This window comes from Danio rerio, chromosome 5 (assembly GCF_052040795.2).
Source record: "Danio rerio strain M-AB ecotype USA chromosome 5, GRCz13ab, whole genome shotgun sequence".
NCBI lineage: Eukaryota > Metazoa > Chordata > Actinopteri > Cypriniformes > Danionidae > Danio > Danio rerio.
Window position 1 is genome coordinate 39,862,501 of NC_141025.1, and position 24,363 is coordinate 39,886,863.

The 24,363-nt window shown below is 35.6% G+C and overlaps 3 protein-coding genes across 10 annotated transcripts in view; 2 read left to right on the top strand and 1 right to left on the bottom strand.

Moving 5' to 3' along the window:
- The window catches only part of si:dkey-58f10.11, a 3,043-nt gene extending 1,447 nt beyond the window's left edge, over positions 1 to 1,596 (top strand). The window contains exon 5 of one of the 2 annotated variants that reach the window (XM_087250840.1): positions 365 to 1,596. In XM_087250840.1, coding sequence (XP_087106966.1) covers positions 365 to 582 — 218 coding nt within the window. In that variant the 3' untranslated portion in view covers positions 583 to 1,596. 2 annotated transcript variants of the gene reach the window in all.
- Positions 1,597 to 3,628: 2,032 nt separating this feature from the next.
- On the top strand, positions 3,629 to 6,016 carry si:dkey-58f10.10. Its single transcript, NM_001113656.1, is given in 5 exon segments — positions 3,629 to 3,677; positions 4,208 to 4,384; positions 4,468 to 4,661; positions 4,918 to 4,942; positions 5,064 to 6,016. Coding segments are annotated over 4 exon segments (615 nt in total). The 5' UTR covers positions 3,629 to 3,677; positions 4,208 to 4,215; the 3' UTR covers positions 5,291 to 6,016.
- A 1,225-nt stretch (positions 6,017 to 7,241) lies between these two features.
- On the bottom strand, positions 7,242 to 23,808 carry asgr1b (asialoglycoprotein receptor 1b). Of its 7 annotated transcripts, none has more exons than XM_087251124.1 (9): positions 23,700 to 23,808; positions 16,985 to 17,085; positions 15,393 to 15,482; positions 14,481 to 14,573; positions 10,801 to 10,896; positions 10,452 to 10,523; positions 8,011 to 8,165; positions 7,804 to 7,919; positions 7,242 to 7,477 (listed from the first exon to the last, which is right to left on the bottom strand). In XM_087251124.1, the coding sequence occupies exons 1-9, from the start codon at positions 23,768 to 23,770 to the stop codon at positions 7,339 to 7,341; spliced, it is 933 nt and encodes a 310-aa protein (XP_087107250.1). In that variant the 5' UTR covers positions 23,771 to 23,808; the 3' UTR covers positions 7,242 to 7,338.
- Positions 23,809 to 24,363: the final 555 nt, after the last annotated feature.

Consider the following 24,363-nt stretch of genomic DNA (forward strand, 5'->3'; position numbering starts at 1 on the left):
ATAATTTTTTTTAGTATCTTATATTAAATGTGCTTCATATTCATATATTGTAACATATACACTTGTAATCATGTTTATTTATCTGCACACTACTGATTATTAATAGCAACCTGCACATATATTCATATATTGTAAATCTGCTCATAGCTTATCCAACCTGTATATAATGTTCATAGTACATCCATCTGTAAATATCACCATAGTTTTCTATAACTGCACTTTATAACTTATTCCTGTATCCTGCACTTGCTGCTATTGCACTGCTGGTTAGACCCAAACTGCATTTCGTTGCATTGTACTTTTACATGTGTAATGACAATAAAGTTGAATCTAATCTAATCTAATCTAATATTTTCTTCAAAAGATTATGGAATTCCACGTACATACTTGTACCAGAATAGAGATTTTCCTGTAACCATCGGAGGACACCGAATCCGAAAAAAATGTTTTTTTTATTTTGGTGTTTTTCTCATTCTCATCATTTGCTTAATTTATCTTCCGGTATTTCAAGGGTATCATGGTAAAACTAACTATCTAAATAAAGACAGAAATGACACTGTAAAACATGATTACAGTTTCTGAACTGATGATGAAAAAAAGAAAAAAAAGACAGCTGTGCTGATGCCAGAAGACCATAAGTATAGGAGCAATTTGTAAGCTTTTACACGTGTAACTTTAATTAACAAACTACCGAAATTTACTCATAACAACTTGTTAAAGCACTAATATATGAAAGTCACATAATAAACCCAAAGCTAATTGCAATTTTAGAAGTGAATTTCAGTAATTGTCACTAAGCTTCATATAACACACTGCATGAAGATAATTGAACTGTGAATGTACAGGTAAGTGTGTATTAGAGATAAATTACAATATACACAAAGTTCACACGCAATATTTAAGATTTGCATGTAGTTTGTGAATATTTTGTTTGCAGAAATATATATGCTGTGCTGTTTACCCCAGATATGATCACATTCTTTAGCATTTGTACAACTCCTTATTTAGATCTTTAAGTTTGTAAAATGAATTCCATTGCTAAAAACACTTATACCAAACTGGATAAGCTTTAGTTATTACATTATGTGAGTTATGGTGAAGAGATTTTATTCATTCTGTTATGTTTTTAACTATTACTATGAATGATGACAAAATGCTTTTTGAGAAACTTGTGCTTTATGCTAATTGCTTTGCTCAGCCCTTTACAGTTTTGATTTGTTACAGTATGTTTGTTATAGTCAAAGAAAAAAAGAGTTTATATACCGAAAGATCTTGTCTGGCAAGAGTCATTTAATGAATGCTCTAATAAAAGATTACATGTTCACAGTGCAGCATGCAAATGGTGATTAATTGTCATTTTAAATCTTTACACTTTGCTGTTATATTTAAAGCCACAAAGTTTTACCCATTTATCAGTAAGACAATTTCTAGCATTTAAAATCTTATACAATATATAATGAGCACTTATTGTTTTATGTTAACTATTGCATGTCATAAGTGTGTTGTATCAATTTTAAATAAATATGTTATGCTGAATGCCAAGTGGATGTTTAATATTCTTTCTATGCAAATAAAAATCTCTCTTTGTAAACTGAATTGGCTTCAGCTATCAGGACGGGGCATCTTTTCATTGTTTGACTTTATATTTCTTAGAACATATGTACTATTTAAACTGGTTAATTTTCAATGGCTGGTACTTTACAAAAAAATTGGAAAGAATTATATATATATATATATATATATATATATATATATATATATATATTAGGGGTGTCACGATTTCGATTTTTAATCGAAATTGATCGAAATTTATGCTAAACTTCGATTATCGAATCAAAAAATAGAATCGTCAATGCTGCCACTGCCCCTTGTCATGTCAGCTTGGCTTGCCAAGCGAGAAATAACAGGCTTGTTGAAGTGCTTGTTAAACTGCAGACGCAGGAGACCCGTCAACAGAACTTAAACCCTCTCCTCTTTCAATGAAGTCGCCGGTGTGTAAGCATTTTGGATTTCCAGTGAGTTATGTTGACAACGTTCGTGTTGTCGACAAAAAAAAACAGTTTTGCTAGCTCTGCTATGTATTGTGTACGGTTTGTCCGATAGACAACACAGCATCGCAATCCTCCGCCCACCCCCGTTGCAAATCTGCTTACGAAAAGTACACACTCAGGCCCTGTTTACACTGTCTTTGTTTTTAAATGGCATTTTAGAACGACAACGATTTGACATCCACAGTGGCGTGTAGCATTTCTGAGCAGCCCTCCTTCCTCTCTACCTCTGAAACATCACGTGACCACACAGACACAGACGCACACACAGCCATGCGCTCGAGACAGCAGGTCCAGGCAGTCAGAGGACTGCTTCAATCTTTCACTCACTTGTACTTTGTCAATTTAGCGAACACCTCAGATACTGTTGGCTGGTTCCTGTTGGTTGTGCGTCTTTTTTACAGACGCCATTATAATGACACAGATCACTGCCTATTCATGAGTCCCGCAGAAAAAGTGATTGACAGGTGGTAATTATGTGTGTATCTTGCCTTTATTCATTTACTGTATGATTTGTTTATCGGTAAAACAAAGACCATGCAGGTCTGGTAGTTTAAACGGTAGGCTACAAATAATTAATTGGTAATTAATTAATTAATTATTCATAATCGAAAATGGAATCGAATCGTGCCTTTAGAATCGAAAATGTAATCGAATCGAGGATTTGGAGGATCGTGACACCCTTAATACTTTATATATATATATATATATATATATATATATATATATATATATATATATATGTGTGTGTGTGTGTGTGTGTGTGTGTGTGTGTGTGTGTGTGTGTGTGTGTGTGTTTGGTGAATAACGGAATGTTGATTATAGACAACTTCGCCATTCCCAAAAGTTATAAAATAAATTCAATAAAAGTAAAAACTAAAACCTTGTTATTTGAAAGGCTATAAATGAATAACTCTCTGACAGCAGATATTATCTATTATCAAAATGATCTATTTCAAGCCTTGCTTACACCTCAATCACCTTGAACTAAAGTGAAAGGGTGAAAAAGGCAATAAAACTGAAAGAAAACTTTATCGCATATATTACTAAATATGATTTATATTATATTACATGTTTAACCTATTGTAGCCTTTTTACAATTTTGGATTATTTATTTTTAATCTGTTTAGCAACAAAATAAAATTAGTAACAATTTTCTGTTAGAATCATAGGCTACTAATAAATGCCTTCAGTTATTGAAGTTTCACTTTCTGCCTCGGGTAATAAAAGTTAGATACTGTAAATCAGCAGCTGCACTGACCAATTACTGGAGGTTTATCTGCTTATGAAAGTGAAATCAAGCTTGAACTGTAGTGTTTTCTTCTTGTGCAGTGTATATTATAGACCGCGTACACAGAGAGTTAGAACTCAGAAACACATTTATTTAACAGAACACAAGCAGCTCCAACTGCTAACCATCACATGTGTTTCAGTCTCACTCACTGACTCCGTAGAACCCACGTAGTTAAACCAAGGTGGCTCTCTAGTGGAGTCAATACGCAATAACATTATAAGTGCATATAACACAACACTACATAAAAATGAAAGTGAAAGCATTCTAACTCATGATTCAGCATTTAAACATCAAGCAGCAGCCCAAACCTCTCTCTGCGTCTCAAGATACAACTAGTGAGTAACCTACTTTGTTTTACTTTAATTTACTTTAAACAATTTCCCAAGTATACCACTGTCAAATGTGTTAGCCTTGTGTGCATGGGTTTATGAGGTTTGAAAGTGCATTCACACCGATCAAACCTAGACAAAAACTAGCTTGCTTAAAAAAGCACACTGTGTTTTTCCACGACAATTAAATTGCGCAACTTGCTCTCCACAAGCTTAACAGCATACCAGTGCTGCTGTTTTGTAGGCTCAATATTAATCCAAGATAGAGAGAGGGAGAGAGGTTATCTATGCGTGCACTGTAGGGTACCGTCCAAAGCAGACCGTGAGTCTCTACCATCACTGTGCAGTTGTGTCGGGGGCCAAGCTCTGGCATTGCAGGCTACCACAGAGTATAAATGTCTTAAAGCATGTACTAAAACTTTGAGTGCATAAAATCGCAATATGTAACATATTTTGAAGTGCTGTTTTCATGTGCATTTTTTTTAAATTGTACTCTTTATACTCTAAACCAGTTTATCCTTTTACTTTGTACACAGGCTGAACAATGGATAAGTTCATAGGAGATTTTCAGAGACGTCTTCATACCGAAGTATATGGCCTGAAGGAGGTCACTATCCTTGAGCATTGTGGTTTCATACTGTATTTCTGCCTCATTACTTCTCGTGCTGGAACTGACATCGATGCTGCAATCAGGAATCTTATGCTTGTGCAAGGTCACTTACCAATTTAAAGCTTGATTTATTATGAAACACAATTTTAACATATTATTTACTGTGCATTTTTAATTGCCTTGCAGGTGACAAACAAGTCATCATTGCTGTGCTTTATCCTACAATTGACCCTGAGAAAACCATACCAGACAGCAACAATGCTATAAAGAAAGAGAACACATATCTAGTCGACTTTCTGTTCAATGAGGATGAAGGGTTCATGAATTGTCAGAAGAATAAAGATGCAATCAATAAACTTGCAAGACACATCAAGTCCATGGTAGGACTGCTTAACACCATGGCTATTGTCATGGCATTTTCTCAACTATAATTTATTAACAAAAATAGAGTAGTTTTATATTATAATGGTTTTGATGCATTCTCTTGATTTATTTTTTGGAGATGTTGTTGTAGATTAATTATTATCTAGTGTTATTGCATTAACTAAAATCATGACTGTTGTTGTCTTTAAAATAGATTTTTCTCTTTTTGTTGTTTTAATGCATACATTTTTATAATATTTATTTCCAATTCAGAATCTGACTTCATATTACTTGCAAAGTAAGTATTCCAAGTTATATTAAAATGTATTAATTATACAATTCTTAAAACAAATGAGGAACGTAAAGGAATATTTTTTTAGTATCTTATATTAAATGTGCTTCATATTTTTCTCCAAAAGATTATGGAATTCCACGTACATACCAGAATGGAGAAGATTCTCTTGTGCCCATCGGAGCCGGAGGACACCGAATTCGAAAAAAATGTGTTATTTTTCTTTTTCTCATTGTTTTTATCATTCTCATCATTTGCTTCATTATTTTTTGGACAGTTTTAAGGCATCATGTTGATACTAACGATATAAATAATTACAGAAATGACACTGTAAAAAAGTATAACAGTTTCTGAAAAAGAAAAAAAAGACAGCTGTGGATGCCAGAAGACCATAATTATAGGAGCAATTTGTAAGATTTTACAGATTTAAATTTAATTAACAAAGTACCGGAATTCACTAATAACAACTCATTAAAGCACTAATATATGAAAGTCACATGATAAACCCAAAGCTAATTACAATTTTAGAAGTGAATTTCAGCAGTGATTGTCACTAAGCTTCATATAACACACTGCATGAAGATAATTGAACTGTGAATGTAAGTGTGTTTTTGAGATGTATTACAATACACATGAAGTTCACAAACACTTTTTAGGATTTGCATGTAGCATGTAACTATTTTGTTTGCAGAAATATACATGCTGTGCTGTTTACCCCAGATATGACCACTTTTTTTTCCGCATTTTCGCATAACTCCTTATTTAGATCTTTAAGTTTGTAAAAGGAATTCCATTGCTAAAAACACTTATACTAAACTGGATTAGCTTTTAGTAATTACATTATGTTAGTTATGGTGAAGAGATATTATTCATTCTGTTATGTCTTTAAATATTACTATGAACGATGACAAAATGCTTTTTGAGTAACTTTTGCTTTATGCTAATTGCTTTGCTCAGCCCTTTACAGTTTTGAATTGTTACAGTAAGTTTGTTATAGAGGAATCATCAACCTACGTCACACATGACGTCACACGGGCTCCCGGTTGCAAAAAGAGACCAATTGCAATAGCAAACATGTTGTTTTGTGGTAGGATGCCAAATTAGAAAATCCAAAAATAGAAATCTTAAACTTTACCATACACCACACTGATTTTAATGCCAACCGCAGACGTCTTTGGCTAAAAGAGAGCTGAATGGAGTTAGAACCTATTAAAAATGCTCGACTCTGCAGTTCTCATTTCAAATCAGGTAAAGTTTGTGCCATGCTGAATCATATGCATTAGTAGTTTTGATTGCAGCAATGATTCCAGCAAAAACAGTTAAATATGGTTAATTAATCTGCGGACACTGAATGCTAAGAAGGAAACGTGAAAGTGTACAGGTGCAGTTCGCTGTCAGAATGCAGTCGTTTTACTTGTTGATGATTTATTACCCGGGCCTTGAACAGTTCCGTCTTATTTCTTTGTCTTTGGCAAAGGCAGAACCTTGGTTTTTATTACTACATAGTTTTGAATCTGGTAATCATGGAAAATTATTTCTTGCACATAACCACACAGAACAAAACTTTAGGCCTTTAACTTCTCTCTTGTGAAATCACTTAGAGCTTCAATGAGATTGTATATTTGGGGCTGGATGCTTGGCCATTGTGTTTTATCCAATATCCATTGGGAGGGTGCTATCGCAAATGGACTTGTCAGACATAAGCACTCACTTTATCGTTAATTTTGCAGAATGTGCTTATCACTGGTTGACAAGCTGTTATAATACGCTGAAAGCATTATGTAAATAATATATATGATATGTAATCAATATAACTTATCTTTAATACAAGAAACTCTGTACCGCATCAGATGCCATTCCCTCGCTGTAAATTCTAGCGATCCAAGTTTTTTCTGCAACCTCTCTGCGCACGCATCCTGAATGTTTATAAACAGGGTAATTCCTCTATAGTCTAAGAAGAAAAGAAGTTTATAAGTCAAAATATCTTCTCTGTCAAGTGTCATTTAAGGACTCTAATAAAAGATTACATGTTTACAGTGCATTGTGGTAATGAATTGTCATTTTAAATTTTTACACTTTGCTGTTATCTTTAAAACCACGAAGTTTTACCCATTTATCAGTAAGACAATTTCTAGCATTTAAAATCTTATACAATATATGATCACTTATTGTTTTATGTTAACTATTGCATGTCATAAGTGTGTTGTATCAATTTTAAATAAATGTTATGCTGAATGCTAAATAGATGTTTAATATTCTTTCTATGCATATAAAAAACACTCTTGTAAAATGAATTGGCTTCAGCTATCAGAATGGGACGTTTCATTTTTAATCCAATGAATTAAGCAGTTTCCACTGTTTAACTTCTGCATTTGTCTTAGGATATGTACTGTTTAAAGTGGTTAGTTTTCAGTGGCTGGTGTTTTACAGATAAATTGGAAAGACTTTGAGCATTGGGCATCGTTCAGCTTCCCAGATGCAGTTAATTCCCCACAGTCTTCCTTGTTTAAAACATCATTAGGCTCTCCTGGTTCCCAATGACTGTAAATAAAAAACAAACAAAATGTAATCAGATATAATTACAGATAAAAAAAGCACTGTGCTATGCCAAACCACCAGTATGAAAACACAATGCTGAAAAACACTGAATTAACAACAGACCCCAAAAAAAGTTCCTCAAAATGTAAAAGATTTAAATAAACTTAGACTTGACAACTTAACTAAAAACAAGGTTGTACACCACCTTTTTTTTTTTTTTTTTTAAGAATGTATAAAAATGTATGCTGGTTGAATAAGGGACTGTCAATAATGTTTCTTTATCGAGAGGAACACAAAAGTTGCAACATTTTCAAAAACTTTTTACATGCCTGCTGTTCATGACGTATGGCTTTCCATCAATCCATCTCCACTGGCTGGTAATTAAATCTGTAAGTCCAATCCAGTAAGATTCAGATGTAAGAATAGCGTATTGCACAAAATAGTCCTGAATGAAGAAAACAAAACAGGCATTAGATGAGATCATATAAAGTTGATCTGCTATTTTCTTCATGTTAGTTTGTGTCTGTGTTACTAACCCACTCCCTGCTGTCATTCCCCAGGATGAGCAGCAAGCTGTCTATCCCATTACAGTATGAGCGTGCCTTTGGCCAGGTCAGTTTAGTGCTGGGTATCAGGTAGCAGTTGGATAGGAAATGTTGCCACCCTGCTTTACATCTCAGAACAGGTTTATCTAAATGAGAAAAACAGTTTTAGATTTGTAAATTAATTTGACAATATCATAAAGTCTTGTTCTTTTACTATTTACAGCTTTAACTAAACTTGGTTGGTGGATTACTACGTGAAAATACCTGCTGAGAATAGTTATTTGACAAACCCTATTTAACCTACAGCTAAACTAGTTTTCATTGACCTCCTGAAAGATGATTTGTTTTTTTAGTTTTTTGTTACTTGTAATAGCTCCACACGGCTTGAACTGTATCTGCTTAACTCTTTACACATATCATGTCTAAAGCCACATTGAAAATGCAACACTTGACAATTTCTTTATGTATTTAAATGCCTTTGAGAGGGTGATGCAGGTAGTGCTGTCGCCTCACAGCAAGAAGGTCGCTGGTTCAAGCTTTTGGCTGGATCATTTGGCATTTCTGTGTGGAGTTTGCATGTTCTCCCTTCATTCGCGTGGGTTTCCTCCTGGTGCTCCGGTTTCCCCCACAGTCCAAAGACATGCAGTACAAGTGAATTGGGTAAGCTAAATTGTCCGTAATGTATGAGTGTGAAAGAGTCTGTGTGGATGTTTCCCTGAGATGGGTTGCGGCTGGAAGGGCATCCGCTGTGTAAAAACATGCTGGATAAGTTGGCGGTTATTCTTCTGTGGCGACCCTAGATTAATAAAGGGACTAAGCTGACAAGAAAATGAATGAATGAATGAATGAATGAACGCCTTTGTGAGCTTGTGATAGTTTGTCCTTGCTATGGGCATCGTCAGCTGTTGCTACTGTTCCTACACACGTGCGGGGGTCAAGTTTCGAAACAGTTCAGCTTTTGCCGCTGTGTAAATTAATAGTGAATGTGTTTCGTTGTTTTTACTAATGGTTAAGAATAGAGGAATATGCTGGTGTTAGCTACAAATAAATGCTTACTATAAGTGTTTTTTTGACCTTGCATGCATATCAGCCTGTTGTTGGAAACCCCTAAAACCAAAATATGACCTTTTTATATGCATAACAAGGGCTCTTTAAAAACGTGTCAAAATTTGTTTGCAGGACTGCCCTCATGTTAGTTAACTGATGTAAAATATTAGCATTTTTGACATTTTTATGCATTTTTTGTTTTGATATCAAGGAGCCAGTTGGGCTGCTCTACATCTGTGATTTTCTAAAATACTGCATTTTGCATTTAGAAAATTTTCTGAGTCCTTTAAAATGCTTCTTGTCCCCAAAAGAAAAATGCATGTGAGAACAATATAATGAGAATATTAAGTGGCCAATCAGACCCATCTCTGCAACTCTGCATTACTCACCAATTCAACTCTGAAGAGGGTAGGGATTCATATTTAAGCATACACTAGCTATGTTTTCATCCAAATATGCAAATTAAATTCATGTGCAAAACTGTAATATTGTATAAAACATTTAAGAATAAATTCCCCCCCCCCCCCCCCCCCAGCCTTTATGAAGGAAGCTGAGACTGCATCACTCAGCGATGTAATGTCAGACACAATGCACTCAAATGGAGAGAGTGACATCACTGTGAGGGGTAGGGTTAGGGGTGGGGGTAGGTGAGTACATTAAAAAGCATTGGATGCAGCTCAGATTGCACTGCACCAAATCTGCATCCAGGCCCCTCTCTGACTTTCTGATAACTGGTGGCAAATATTAAAAAAAGGAAAATGGAATTTGCTGCAATAGTAAAAGCCACTGTTGGTCTCTTTTAAAAAAATTAATTACTTACTTGCACTTCAATGAATGCACAGTGGCTTTTGGAGCGGTAAGACTGCTCTTTCAGGGTACAGGCTCTTAAGACAGTTCTGTGAGGTAGAAATACTGAACCACTTTGATGATAGAATTGACCAAAAATTTTAGGTATTTTACAACGTGGGCTGTCCGCTGTTTTTTTTTATTATTAATGCTGTCCCATTGTGCCTAGTATTGTTTTTACATGGTCTGTTAAACTTAAATGATTTTTTTTTAATCAGCACGCATAAGAAGTTGATTCTGTAGTTGATTCTGTAAATGTGTTTCCATTGTAGATCATTTCCAGTTTTTCCTTATTGGATTAAAAGTTTATTGAAACCACTTGTGCAAATTTACAAACTTTCCATTAAGCATTTTTTATGCTATATTCTAAAATCCACATAAAATATGTTAATGTAAACAATTAAGAAAATTTGCACTGAAAGCCCTGCAATGACCAAAACTTAAACAGTAGAAAGAAACATTAAGGCTTGACTAAACTTTCATAAGGAGCATGAGGATTAAGAGTGAGAGGGCCTGAAAGATGCAGTGACAGTACTTACACTGAGTCAGATTTGCTATCCTGGTCTCCAGATCAGCTTTAAGTTCATTGACCATCTCCATAAGTCTGTCATCTGTACACAGAGATATGAACTAAGCATTCTCACACTTTATATGTAATGCAGAAAATTTGTATTTTTTCCCCATGACCCATTTTACCCAGAAAGTGCTGGTTCTCTTTTTGTGTGTTATTCATTTATTTATTAGCCTTATCTCTTTGCAGCAGATGAAAAGAGCAGCTACATTAAAGAAGTAATTGTTATTTATGTTTGAGTAGATGCATGTTAACATTTAAGTAGTGTAAAGCTATTGAAAAAGAATAGAAATTTAAATCTTCACACAAAATCTTACTTCTTTCTTGTTGGTCTGAAGAAAGCAAAGCAAAACCTGACGTCAGATTGGCCACCTCATTCCCTACTTCAGTGAGTTTTCCATACAGCTGTTTCACTGTAAAAAATAACAAATATTAATATGTTTGCAAAATGATGATTAGAGATTGCTTCCTAACACTTTAGCATTGCATAAACAAGGAAACATTTTATGCAGATTTGTTGTTATTTTACTACACAGCTCTAATATAACGAATTTTCCCTGCAGATGTTTATGTTCATGTACTAAACACACTAAAGACATACTGTGTTTTTGATATAACCATATAAATATATATGGGGAGTGGGTAGTGGATGAAAGTGTAGAGCGGAATATACTATACGGAATAATAATATACTAACTTGGTAGTTTTGTCCTGTTTTTATTCCAAATCTATAAAAAAATCTTGAATCAAGATACATACTAGACAAATAAAATAGCATACGATATTATGACTTGGTTTCTGAAAAAAATACCTAAATCAAAATTAAGAGATTGTTTGCTTAAAAAAAGCAAAATCATTTGCCAATGGGGTAAGAAAAATATTCTTAATAAGATATAATCTCAAACAGCAGTTTTAAGCATCACTTAATTTTTTCATGCCATTTTCTTTTCTTGATGTAAGATTTTTCATATATTTGGACAGGAAACGAAATTAAGTAAAGCTTTTTTTTTTTTTTTTTGCAGTGTAGATATACATGACAACTGATAGATAAATTAATTATCCAAAAAAGGTGAGTGAATAAAAACTTGTCTTTGCAATGCAAAGTGCAATGTAACCATACCACTGCTGCTTTACTTCTGTGTTTGACCCTTTCACTTGTGAGTATAAAAGATTCTATCTGGCCCCGGGAGTGAGTTTTGTTAGGTGATCATTATTTAGAACGTTCACCCTTAATGTTTCCGTAGTGACGCATCAAGTTTGTCACGTGACACACCGCAGCCATAGTGTGGTATGACAGATTGTGTAAAAATGTGTAAGTGAGTGTTTTTGTTGTTTAAAAGACGTATAAACGATCTTGATCTGGATCTATGACGTGAGATGGACATCGCCATGTTTACTTGCGTCCGGTTGTATGCCTTATTTATAAAAGCGGAACAGGCAGGATTCAGCACGTAAATTCATCAGATACTCCCAAAATGCATGCAAGCAAGTGGCTGGCCATGTTTAATGCGTCAAAGCTCAGTTTGAATTTTTCATGTCATTCTGCTTTTATTTATTTATTGTGAAATGCTCCATCACCTTGGATGACTAGGGTCACACAGATTTCTCTGCTATTGCCATGTATCTTTTCTCTAATGTTACCTCCACTCGTTTCTTTTGCTCTGTCCTGTCTATGAGGCACCGAATTCTGCTGGCATCAGTGCAGAGCAGAGGCAGAGTGCGTTCACTCTGCTCTAAGCTCAACTAAAGTTTTTTAATAATCAAACGTCTCCGCATCGCGCAACACGACAAATCGATTAGGAAATTCATTGCCAATGCTTTTAGTAATCAATTTTAATCTATTTTATTGATTCATTGTTGCAGCTCTACTGGCCGCCTCGCCATCAAGGAAGGTTAAGGCATAAGCGCACAAGGACTGGGCAGAGAGAAAAACACCCTCTGAGCCTGCGTGTGCTCCTGGGATTAAGGGGACGGGAGCTGGTAGATTCATCTTTCATTAGCTCGCACGTCACACAATCTAGTCGCTCCGGTGGTAAGACTGGGGGACAAGCCATCTCCAGTCACACTGTCGAAGCAGCCCAGAAAGCATAGCCATCATGTCTGACTTGAGAACCGTGACAACGCATTGTACCCTGTAGGACAGTAGCGAGCCTGGTCTGTCATCTGTGCATGACAGCTCACCCTCCGATGTTGTGATGAGCACCTGATCAGCGGTGCCATCAAGCGGTGGCCCGGGCATCCTGAGGGATGAACCGACACAACCACTCGAAGTTTGGATGGAGCTTGTTGTAGAGGAGTGGGGGCGATGGATAAATCCTCACTGTGATTCTCAAATTAGAGAACCGCTTTTACACGGAGCAACCGGAGTGGCTTAAAAGCTGCGATCTTAGCTGTAAAACTGCCATGTCCTCAACGTGGGAGCAAGAGCTGTCCATGAAGACAACATCGACATGGACCCCCAGAGCTCTCATCTGGAGATAGGAACCACCACACCCAAAAGCGCAGAGTCAGAACCACGTTTTGAAAAAACGTGTTGCTTGACTATGTTGCTCTCCCAGGGAATCTGCACTTTTAATGGAAACTGTTTTTTTGTGCACTCCAGTGTACTGCCCAGGGGGCAGGAAAGCCCAGATTGACCGCCACTGTCACGTCTTCTCCCGGACTGGTGACTAAACTGGTCTCAGTCTTGAAATCAGGTTGATAGAGAGTGTCTTCAGTCTTGTGAGAGACTCTAAAGCAAAATTCTACTGCTCACTGCACAGCCATCAGCTGATGTATTCTGCCAATGACTAATCGCTGACAGCTGTGGAGCTGAGCTCAGCCAATTCATTTGGCATTCATTGACCTATTTTTTTTTTTACTCTTCAGAGTGATTGGTCGTCTGGTGTACTCCCATAGTCTGTTACCAGACACACGTTGTAGTTCCCATGAAGGGAAACTTTTTTTAATGCTCACATGGCAAAGTCTTTCTGTGTACTTTGGATGTGTGCTCTCAAAAAATAAACCAAGTTTTTAAAGACGCTTCATCGCAAGAAGGTCTCTGGTTTGAGTCTTGGCTGGGCCAATTTGCATTTCTGTGTGGAGGATTTTCACCCTGTGTACTTGTGGGTTCCCTTTGGTTTGTGTGAATGAAATTGGCTGTGGTGTGTAAATGAGAGAGTGTTTCCCAGGGATGGGATGCCCCTGGATCGGCATGGGCTGCATAAAACATATGTAATAAACTGTTCGTTCACTCCTCTGAGTTTTAGGCATTGTTGACCAGACAAAACATAAACTATTTTGTGTTCATATTGTCTGCATTAAAATACAAGTCAAAGTAAATTAGCAAATCACTACTTTCTGTTTTATTTGCATTTTCCCATACCGTTCCATCTTTTTCTTATTGACTTTTTCTGACTTTCAGAGGCAACTGAATGCAAGTTATCTGAGACTGACATATATGATGCAGGATGTAACATGAGTAGACATATGTGCACAGAAAGTGGTAAGTGGTTCCCTCAAGATGTGGCTACAAATACAATCTTACACCATGCGTCATACGTCATGCATCATATATCACATATCAGTCACACATATCGTAAATTTGACCAGAAGTCAGTGATTGCAGTTTATAATTTAATAATTTGAAATATTTCTTTGACAAAAACACATCAATCTGTTTCATAAGGCATAGTTTAATCCCCTGCTGGTGTAAAGGGTTATTTTTATAGTAGATTTATGTGCTTTTGTAAGCTTCAAAATTAGCCACTACCCAACACCATTATACAAAATAGATGAGCCAGGATAAAATGTTTACTATTCTGACTGTGTTTTTCTGACAGTAAACGGCGAATAAATTGTGATCTAACATTCATTTCAGGTTGAACTATTCCTTTAAGAATAATTGTAGACTCATTGCAAAGTGCTGAAATATTACCTTATATGCAGTCGCATCCTTGACTTTTAACCCTTATTTTTTTAATTGCTACAGTATCTGTAATATAAATCTTACTCTTACTTTCTTGTTGGTTTGAAGAAAGCAAAGCAAAAGATGATGCCAAACTGACCACCTTGTTCTCCACCTTAGTCATTTTACTGTATTGTTGATTCACTGTTAAGAAAACAAACAAACACAGGAGTGTAAAATCAGGTTAAAATGATACAAAAACATTTACAAAATGTAAGGATTAGATTTGTTTTTTCTTAAGGCACATGTATTTGTATTTGTTATTTAGCCATACTACTGTAGGGACTAGGCTGAGCAGTTAATCAAATGGAAATCACAAACAAGATTAATCAAAAAGTGCAATTATCTATGACTAATGCAAAACTGATGTTTCACCGTTTCATGATCCCGAAGTGCAGATGTTTCGAAACACTCCTCTGAAGCAATTTCGAAACACCCTGGTCACATGACTAAAGCAATTCAAGACTCTGCCATTTCACAAGTGTTTCAAGAAGTGGCCTACCTGTCAAATTTGCATCTAAATGATAGGGTCGAATATAAAAAACACACAATAGTACACAATTTAGTGGACAGTGTGCCGGCATATAGTGCAACAACTCTGCTGGGTTAAAATCTCTCCTGAGTTTAAATCTCAGCTTGCACAAAAAGTCAGAAATGGTGGCTCTAATTCACAACTATTCTATTAAAATTGATTTGATTTTGAACAGCTTAAGATTATTAATGATTATTACCATTAGCTTATTAGCTAAATAAGTAAATGCTACACTATTTAGTTAATCCAGGTCGCCTATACTGCATGTCTTTGGGAGAAACTGGAAAGCTCACGCAGACATGGGGCAACAGTGCTAACCAATGAGCCACTGTGCCTCCCATCACAAATACATCACACTATATTGAAATTAACTCTATAGCCTGACTTTTTTTATGTAAATGATAAAGGTTCAATGCATCTGTGAATCTTACAGGTTATAGAGACTGCCGTTAACAAAGCCATGACGATTATGATAGTGCCACCCATCAGAACAAAGCAACACTTTTCACTCCACAAGCGACCTGCAGAAGACAATAAATGCTATAAATGAGCATATATGTTGATATATAATCATAGAATAATTGTTATTCTTTACTGTCTGAATATGTTGCTTATACAATCCCAATTCAGAAAAAGCTGGGACTATATGGAAAACGCAAATAAAAAATAAATTTTTTTTTAGTCATTTAGCAGATAAATAAATAAATAAATTATTGATATCCAAATTTACTCTGACTTGTATTTCATTGCAGACAATATGAACCCAAAATTTTCATGTTTTTTTCTGGTCAACTTAATATCATTTGTAAATTTGGATATTTCACCTTCAACAGTGCACCACATAATTAAAAGATTCAAGAAATATGGAGGCATTTCAGTGCTAAGAGGACAAGGGCGCAAGTTACCATAATCTCCGATCCCTGAAGCAGCACTGCATCAAGAATCGTCATTCATCTATAAGTGATATCACCACATGGGCTCAGGACTACTTTGGCAAAGCTTTATCAAGTACCACAATACATTGTTACATTCACAAATGCCAACAAAAACTGTGCTGTGGCAAAAGGAAGCCCTGGTTACAGTGTCCAGAAGCGCTGTTGACTTCTCTGGGTGGGCTATCACACAGTGTAAACATGTACTGTGGTCAGATAAATCAGTATTTCAGGTATTTTCTGTGCAGAAAGCTCTGGACCAAAGAAGAAAAAAAAAAATCATCCAGACTGTTATCAGCAAAAAGTCCAAAAGCCAGGGTCTGTCGTGGTAAGGGGTTGTGTCAGAGCCCTTGACAATGGTAACTTGCACTTCAGTGATGGCTCTAAATGCTGATAAATACATAAAGGTTTTGGAGCACAATAAGCTGCCTTCTTTTCCATGGACGCCCATGCATATTTCAAAAAGATAGACAATGTGTAAAACCACAATCTGCACACATTGCAAAGCCCTGGCTGCTTAGGAAGCGGAAACACAAAATGCTACAACAAAGACCCCGTACTGTTAAGACTTGTTTGCAGGAAGAAAAGGACAAAATTACACCTGAAACACTTCATCACTTGGTGGCTTCAGTCCTTAAATGTCCTTTAAGTGTTTTGAAAAGGAATGGCACCATTACAAAGTGGCAAATGCTTTACTGCTCCAAATTTTTAAAAATTTATTCCAAAATTGTAGTGTGTGTTTATTAAAAAAATCATAAGTAACACATTAAATAATGTGTTGTTCTATTGTCTGCATTGAAATCCTTTCTTTCTTTATTTTATTTGCGTTTTCCATACTGTCTCAACTTTTTCTGATTTGGAGTTGTACAAAGAATATGCATTTTTAAACTATAAAATATTTAAACGTTAATTTAATTTACATTATAACACATAATTTACTGATATGATCAAAAATACACTTGAAGGAATTTAAAAGCTCTAACTGTACCTAAAGTAAGAAATGCAGAATTATTAAACTAAAAATATTAGCAGCATTCAGTTCAATAACATTTACTTTTTGCAAAACATTCATAATATATGCAATAAAATACCTTTCCATGGTCTGATATTCATCTCCTCATTTATTACACAGTGAAGATCCTGTGAGCTGCTGCTGAACTTCTCAGTGTACGTCAACTCTGCCATTGTCAGCCTGTGTAATGTGAGAGTAAGAGGAGTGTTTATATGATAAGTGTTGCAGACAAAATAACTATTTCCTCCTACCCGAACTATTAAGGAAGTCTTTACATTATTAAAGCAAGACTGTGAATAACTGGAACACAAGTTCTATTATAGGTGCTCTATGAACAAATCTGGAAAAACCTAGGTATGGTCGAATAATAAGCGATCAGTAAATGTAAATGGCCATACCGTCAGCATCAAACAACATTGTTTCCTAATGTTCTCAAATAAATGAAAATATAATATAAAATAATAAAATAAAATAAAGGTGTCACGGTGGGGGAGTAACACGATGCCCTTACAGCAAGAAGGTTGCTGATTTGAGCCTCGGCTGGGTCAGTTGGCATTTTCTGAGTTTGCATGTTCTCCCCTTGTTCGCGTGAGTTTCCACTGGGTGCTCCGGTTTCTCCCACAGTCCAAAGACATGCGCTATAGGTGAATTGTGTAGGCTAAATTGTACGTAGTGTATGTGTGTGAATGACAGTGTATGGATGTTTCCCAGTGCTGGGGTGAGGCTGAAAGGGCATCCGCTGCATGCGTAAAACATATGCTGGATAAGTTGGTGGTCCATTCCTCTGTGGCGACCCCTGTTTAATAAAAGGACTATGCCAAAAAGAAAATGAATGAATGAATGAATTTATTGACTCTCTGTGATCATTAAAAAAATCCCATGCACTTCTCGTAAAGAGTAGGTGTGTAACTCCGGTGTCCTGGCCAAAATCCCTCAATCGACCCTTACGATCATGGCCTCCCAATGATCCCCATCCACCGAATTGGCTCTACCACTGTCTCTCCACTCCACCAATAGCTGGTGGGTGGTTAGCGCACTGGCGCCGTTTTCCTGTGGCTGCCGTTGCATCACCCAAGTGGATGCTGCACACTGGTGGTGGTGTGGAGAAGACCGCTCTCATGATTGTAAAGCGCTTTGGGTGTATGGCCATACACATTAAATGCGCTATATAAATACACACACCTTACATTACATAATAAAAGGGACGTCGCCAAAAAGAAAAAGACACATATGAGACGTACATGTGTTTTTACAAATATGGACATGTTTCTGGCATATATGAGGCATATGATTTTGACATATACTGTATGGGACGTGTTTCTGGCAAATATGTGTATATATAGCTTTAGATACAAGAGATAGGAAGAGATTATGCCAAACCATATATTATGTAAAACTATATTAGATAATATACCTCAATGTACAAGATAATATAATCAAACGTATATGAGAACATATGTTTTAAATAATATATATTTATTTATATTACAAAATGTTATATATAATTATTATATTATATATTGTGGAATATTGAACTTGTTGGAGAAGTTCATGTGGTTGGCTTGAAAAGGGTCTTAGGGGAAGAAAAAGTTTTTTTATGTGATGCAATTCAACAGGAAATGTAGTTGATCTGCCACATTATTCATTCATTTTCTTGTCGGCTTAGTCCCTTTATTAATACAGCAGAATGAACCGCCAACTTATCCAGCAAGTTTTTACGCAGCAGATGCCCTTCCAGCCGCACCCCATCTCTGGGAAACATCCACACACACATTCACACACTACAGACAATTAAGCCTACCCAATCCACCTGTACAACATGTTTTTGGACTGTGAGGGAATACGGAGCACCCGGAGGAAACCCAAGCGAACGCAGGGAGCACATGCAAACTCCACACAGAAACACCAACAGAGCCCAGGGCTCGAACCAGCAACCTTCTTGCTGTGAGGCGACAGCACTACCTACTGTGCCACTGCCCTGATCTGCCACATTATGCCATACTTTATGCATGTATACCTCTGAATTGCCATGTTCATGATGAAATGTCTGACGTGGAGGAATAAAATGTGGATTACAAAATGTAATTGCAGCTGTTAATGATAATTTAAAGTATTCTCATCTACATTTTACAATATATGAATTAATACATAGCCATGTATTGTCCATCCATATGGCTATATAATGTAAAATATAATGAATGTTATGCAAAAATCTGATTTGGACAATTGTTAAACAACCTCTCTGTAAACCTATGCTTGAGCTTGCTTAACTCATAAAAAATGCATGCAACAATGTAATAGAGTTTTGTTTGTATATCAATGTGCTGTATTTTAATATATGAATCAATATAGGATGCCCATTAATATCTTGCTATATATTTTCAAATATATGAGGAAGTTTCCAATACATTTAAATATATTTTCTAATGTGTTGCATTTAATTTTTTTTGAATATTGCAGTTTATTTTTGTTTTGCAAGTAGTGACGTCTCTGAAGCCAACCATTGAGGACTTCCGGGACAACACATACACCTAATACACAAAGCATGCCCTCTTTTTTGCTAAAAGACTGCAGGTTAATGTCTGTATATAACTTTTTGTAAAGCTGTTTTGAAACAATATAATTGTTGTAAAAATTGCTATACAAAAACTTGAATTTAACTGAATGGAATATGGCACATACATGTTGCTGACATACACGGGACATATATGTTTGTGACATATATGGGACTTATGTGAAATTTCAACTCCGGGCTGTCAGATGTCTGTCTGAAATCAATTAAAAAGGTCACTTGGATTCAAATGCTGCTCTGAGTTTACTAAGGAAACAGGTTGGCTGCTTAAGTTTGGCCAACATCCATGTTTGATAAACCACTGGTAGATGCAGTTTCAAAGGACACACAAAAAAACCTAAAAAAAAAAAAAAAAACCTAAAAAAAATATGTAAACTGCTGAAACAAGCACCGTTCTGTCTGTGGTGACTGTAATTTTCAGAGATTTTACACATGTTAATGGAAAAAAAGGGAAAGAGGAAAACTGAAGTTTTGAACAAAACATTGCACAATATATTACTTCCCCATTAAATAGAAGAAATACAACTGCTTGCAATGTAATTTTTCAGATTTGAAAAACATAACAAATTTTATGAAATTAAGATATAAGACTTCTTTTAATCTGTTGAAAGCCACAGGCAGACAGATTGTGATGTTGCTAGCCTAGGAAAACAATATCCCATAATCCTGTACAGTTGCATTTCCATATTGAATATATATTACAACAAGCTCTCATTGTCTAATGCAGGAATTTATGCATTTATAACCTCAAAGCTTTATAACTGTATTTACCATGTGGTTGCTCTGCAGCCTTAATTAATAAACACCAGCTGGTCTAAAAAGCACCAGCAGTGCATATAGAACCAAAAAGTAAAAGCACATTTGACTGGCTCTGTCACCACTGAACATTTTGTTTTATTACAAATAAACCCCGAATGGATTAGCTACTCTGTATTTAAGTGAGCTCCTATTGAATCTAATTAAACTGAATCTAATGTTTAGACTCTGTACACCAAAAAGAAAAAAAGGGGTAACCAAAAAGCTGTTCAGTGATGTTGTTACAGGATTTCTCTGGTTGTTTGCTGCCCTATAATGGGAAACTTAACTATGTAGTCAGCATTTCTTAAAATCAGGAATGAACTCAATGAATTGACAGACTTGTTTTAGACGAAAGGTGAGTTTGCAATAAATGACATAACACTGGAGCCAAATGCAATTTCATCACAGCACAATAAAACATACGCTATCATTGTGTCACACTGCCATAAATGACAAATGGAAAGTTGCTTCATGCAAACGAATTGTGAAACTTCACTATAAAACCTCATAAACGTCTTATGGTGCAAGGGTATATATTTTTTCAATAGCCAAAAAATGCATTGTTTCAGTCACAATGATATATTTTTATTTTATACCAAACATTAAGTAAAGGACATTTTCCATGAAAATAGTTTGTATATCTCACTGTAAATATATGAAACATTTATTTCTCATTAGTAATACACATGGCTAAGATCTTTTTTGGTATTGTGTGAATGAAAAGGCTTGCTTTTATTTTGCACAGATTATTGACCAACACTGAAATCATTGTTTGTTTTAATCATTAGTGTAACGACCGGGGAGTGAGTGACAGATACAACTGAGGTAAGATCCAATATGCAGGTTTCTTCAGCGTCAGGCAAGCAGTGGTCAAATCAGGTACAATCGGGTATATGCAGACAAATATAAAATCGTACTCGTAAATCAGGTAACAGGTCACTAGGCAGGCGGCTAAACAGGAGAGCAGGAAATACAGGGCTAAGGTCTAACACGGAGAAAACAAGACAGGGAAACGCGTTGTAATGTCACAGTAAAGCAAACAAGACTCGGCAAACTGGAAGGGTGCAAAAGTGGCTTATGAATGGTGTGTATTCAGTTTCTGACAGGGTTCAGCTGGTGAGTGTAATCAAGCTAGATGAATGAACAGGCGTGCGTGTCTGGGAGAAGTGCATGTATGAATATGTAGTCCTGGGAAATGCGGAAGTGTAGTCCTGGTGTTCGTGTGAGAACCAGCGATCTCTGGAGAGCGATAGCAAAATTTCCATGGATAATTGAAATAACAAAACCAACCCAATAAATAAACAAACAAAAGACAAAAACAAAAGGAAGACATTCACAAGACAGATTTATAATAGCTTACAATAGACAGAGCTTTTACATTTTTTACAGCTTTGAGAGACTTCATTAACAGAATAAGTTTGTTGATAACTTGTATAAAGGAGGAGCTTTTGAAAGTCTACAATTGCGGATAAAGAATTTACCATTTAAAATATTAAAATTAACAAAATTGTTAATTAGTTAATTAGTTTAAAATAACAAATAATTATTTTGCATTTAATGTTATCAAACACATTATCTTTCTAGTCTTTCCAAAATAACTGCACAATTTGACGATCAACAAATATGGATTCCTCACTGTTTTTACAAAATGAACATTCTTTCTCAGTATCTGAAAATTTGGAAAGTAACACATTGGTTGGGTATATTTTATGTGAAATATTTAATTGAATTTCTCTTTATTTGAAATGCAAATTACAAATAAAAAAAATTGGTAGCAGCCATATAACATTTCCTTATTTTTATCATTAAATACTCCCCTAATGTCTTTGTTAGTAACACTGAAATCATTGTAAAATAAAAGGTAACACGTGTGTGTGTGTGAATGTGTGTGTGGATGTTTCCCAGAGATGGGTTGCGGCTGGAAGGGCATCCACTGCGTAAAAACTTGCTGGATAAGTTGGCGGTTCATTCCGCAGTGGCAACCCCGGATTAATAAAGGGACTAAGCCGACAAGAAAATGAATGATTTGTTCCTTTGATATTAATTTAAAAAAGTGTAAATACTGTATTTCTCAATTGTTCTTGTTATGTAATAAAAAAAAGAATAATAAAAATAATAACAATTCTAATCAAGAGAATTTATGTTTTGATTTTTCAACACACAGATAACCAGAAGTCTGTTGGATTTGATTAAGTGGAAAGAGTAGAGAAAATGTACCAACTTTTACAACCAGAAATGATTACAGGTAAGTTTTTGGATTATGGTATTTGGTTGCTTCAGAAACCGCAAACTCTGTTCGGTAGGTAGAAAATGTGTAATTACTTTTGCAACCACTGAAAAACTCTTTATATAGCCGAGTATAAAATGTATTTTGGATTAAGTGAAGTTAATATTAATGGAATATGATGTTTCACAGTCAGCTATGTTATCATTCTGCCTATTTTTTGAACTCAGCAGTACCTATTTAGCTGCTGCTATATCATAGAGAAATATGTAATTTCAGAGGTAGTTTTTGTATGACACTTTTAGGTTAAGTTAATTAAGAGTCTTCTCAGTTTTTTGATTTATTACTTTTCACAAAACGTTGAAGGGATAGTTGAACCAAACTGAACATCCTGTTATCATTTACACACCTATAACTTGTTCCAAACCTGATGATATTTTTCTCTTCTGTTGAACACACGCATAAAAAATATATTTTAAATAAAACTGGAAACCTGTGGTCACAGATAGAAATAAAGTTACAGGTTTCTTCAAAATAATTTATTTTGTGTCCAACAGAAGAAAGAATCTCAAAAGGGTTTGAAACCTCTTTTAATCTGGGGTCACCACAGCGGAATGAACCGCCAATTTATCCAGCATGTTTTACGCAGCGGATGCCTTTCCAGCTGCAACCAATCACTGGGAAACATCCATTCACACTCATTCACACACATACAATACGGTCAATTTAGCTTAGCCAATTCACCTGTACCATATGTCTTTGGACTTGTGGGGGAAACCTGAGCACCTGGAGGAAACCCAAGCCAACGCAGGGAAACATGCAAACTATACACAAAAATGCCAACTGACCTAGCCGAGGCTCGAACCAACGACCTTCTTGCTGTAAAGCAACAGCACTGCCTACTGCGCCACCGCGTCACCACGAAAACTTCAATTTCTTCAAAAGATTTGAGGAGCATATAGATAGATTGAAGAGCGCTGTCACTTAGTGGCCATCAAACCTCTGTCAATCTGCAAACGTTATTAGAAATATTAGACATAAAATGTTGCATAATAATATTGTCATTGTATTATTATTTTTTTTTTTTTGTAAAATCTTAATGTAAGGTAAATTTGGGTAATCTGGGACACCTGCTTCTTTGTGTTTATTTGTGTTCTATCAAAATTCAGGCAACAAGACTTTTATTATAAAATAAATCACATGACTTCATTGGGGGGGCACTTGTCAATCAGGAAGCTCTCATAAAAATTGGATGACAAGGTCAGTGACATTGGATTCTGACTAGATTAATGTTAAGGACATAAACCTGTCATAAATTAGACAATGTTCCCAATTGTTGTCAAATGATGTTTGTGATCTATTCAAGTAACAAAATATGTATTAAAGTGTTGAAAATGTTTTTTTTTTTTTTTTTCAAAACATTTTTTTTTGTTGTCCCACATTATCAAATATGATTGAAAATGTGGGATGGTTTGTGTAATCTGGGACAGCCTTGGAATGGGAGAAATATGCATTTAGAGACTTTATATGTTTAATGACTACAAAGATGCAATGTACAATGTTCTGTACACAAACTCACACACAACATACACACACACACACACACACACACACACACACACACACACACACACACACACACACACACACACACACACTCCACGCCTTTTAAAAATTGGTAAAATTGTGTTTGGCATGCATAAATATGGCAAATATATACTTTTTTAGCCCAAATACATAATGTCCCAGATTACCAAATTCAGGCAGAATTTTTGTTTTTGACACAAAAATATTAACAGTGTGGCATGGCTCTTCTCAGTATAATATATTATGTTTTCTTAGGTGGTTGAAAAACTTAAGGATT

Bases quoted from the DNA above. Each gene is read 5' to 3' on its own strand.
- asgr1b (XM_087251124.1), bottom strand. From the start codon at position 23,770: ATGTCACTGACCTTGTCATCCAATTTTTATGAGAGCTTCCTGATTGAC. The intron at 17,086-23,699 runs GTGATTTATTTT...CACATTACACAG, and splicing joins TGCCCCCCCAATGAAGTCAT to GCTGACAATGGCAGAGTTGA. The intron at 10,524-10,800 runs GTAAGATTTTGT...CTCTGTGTACAG, and splicing joins TTCAGACCAACAAGAAAGAA to ATGACAGACTTATGGAGATG.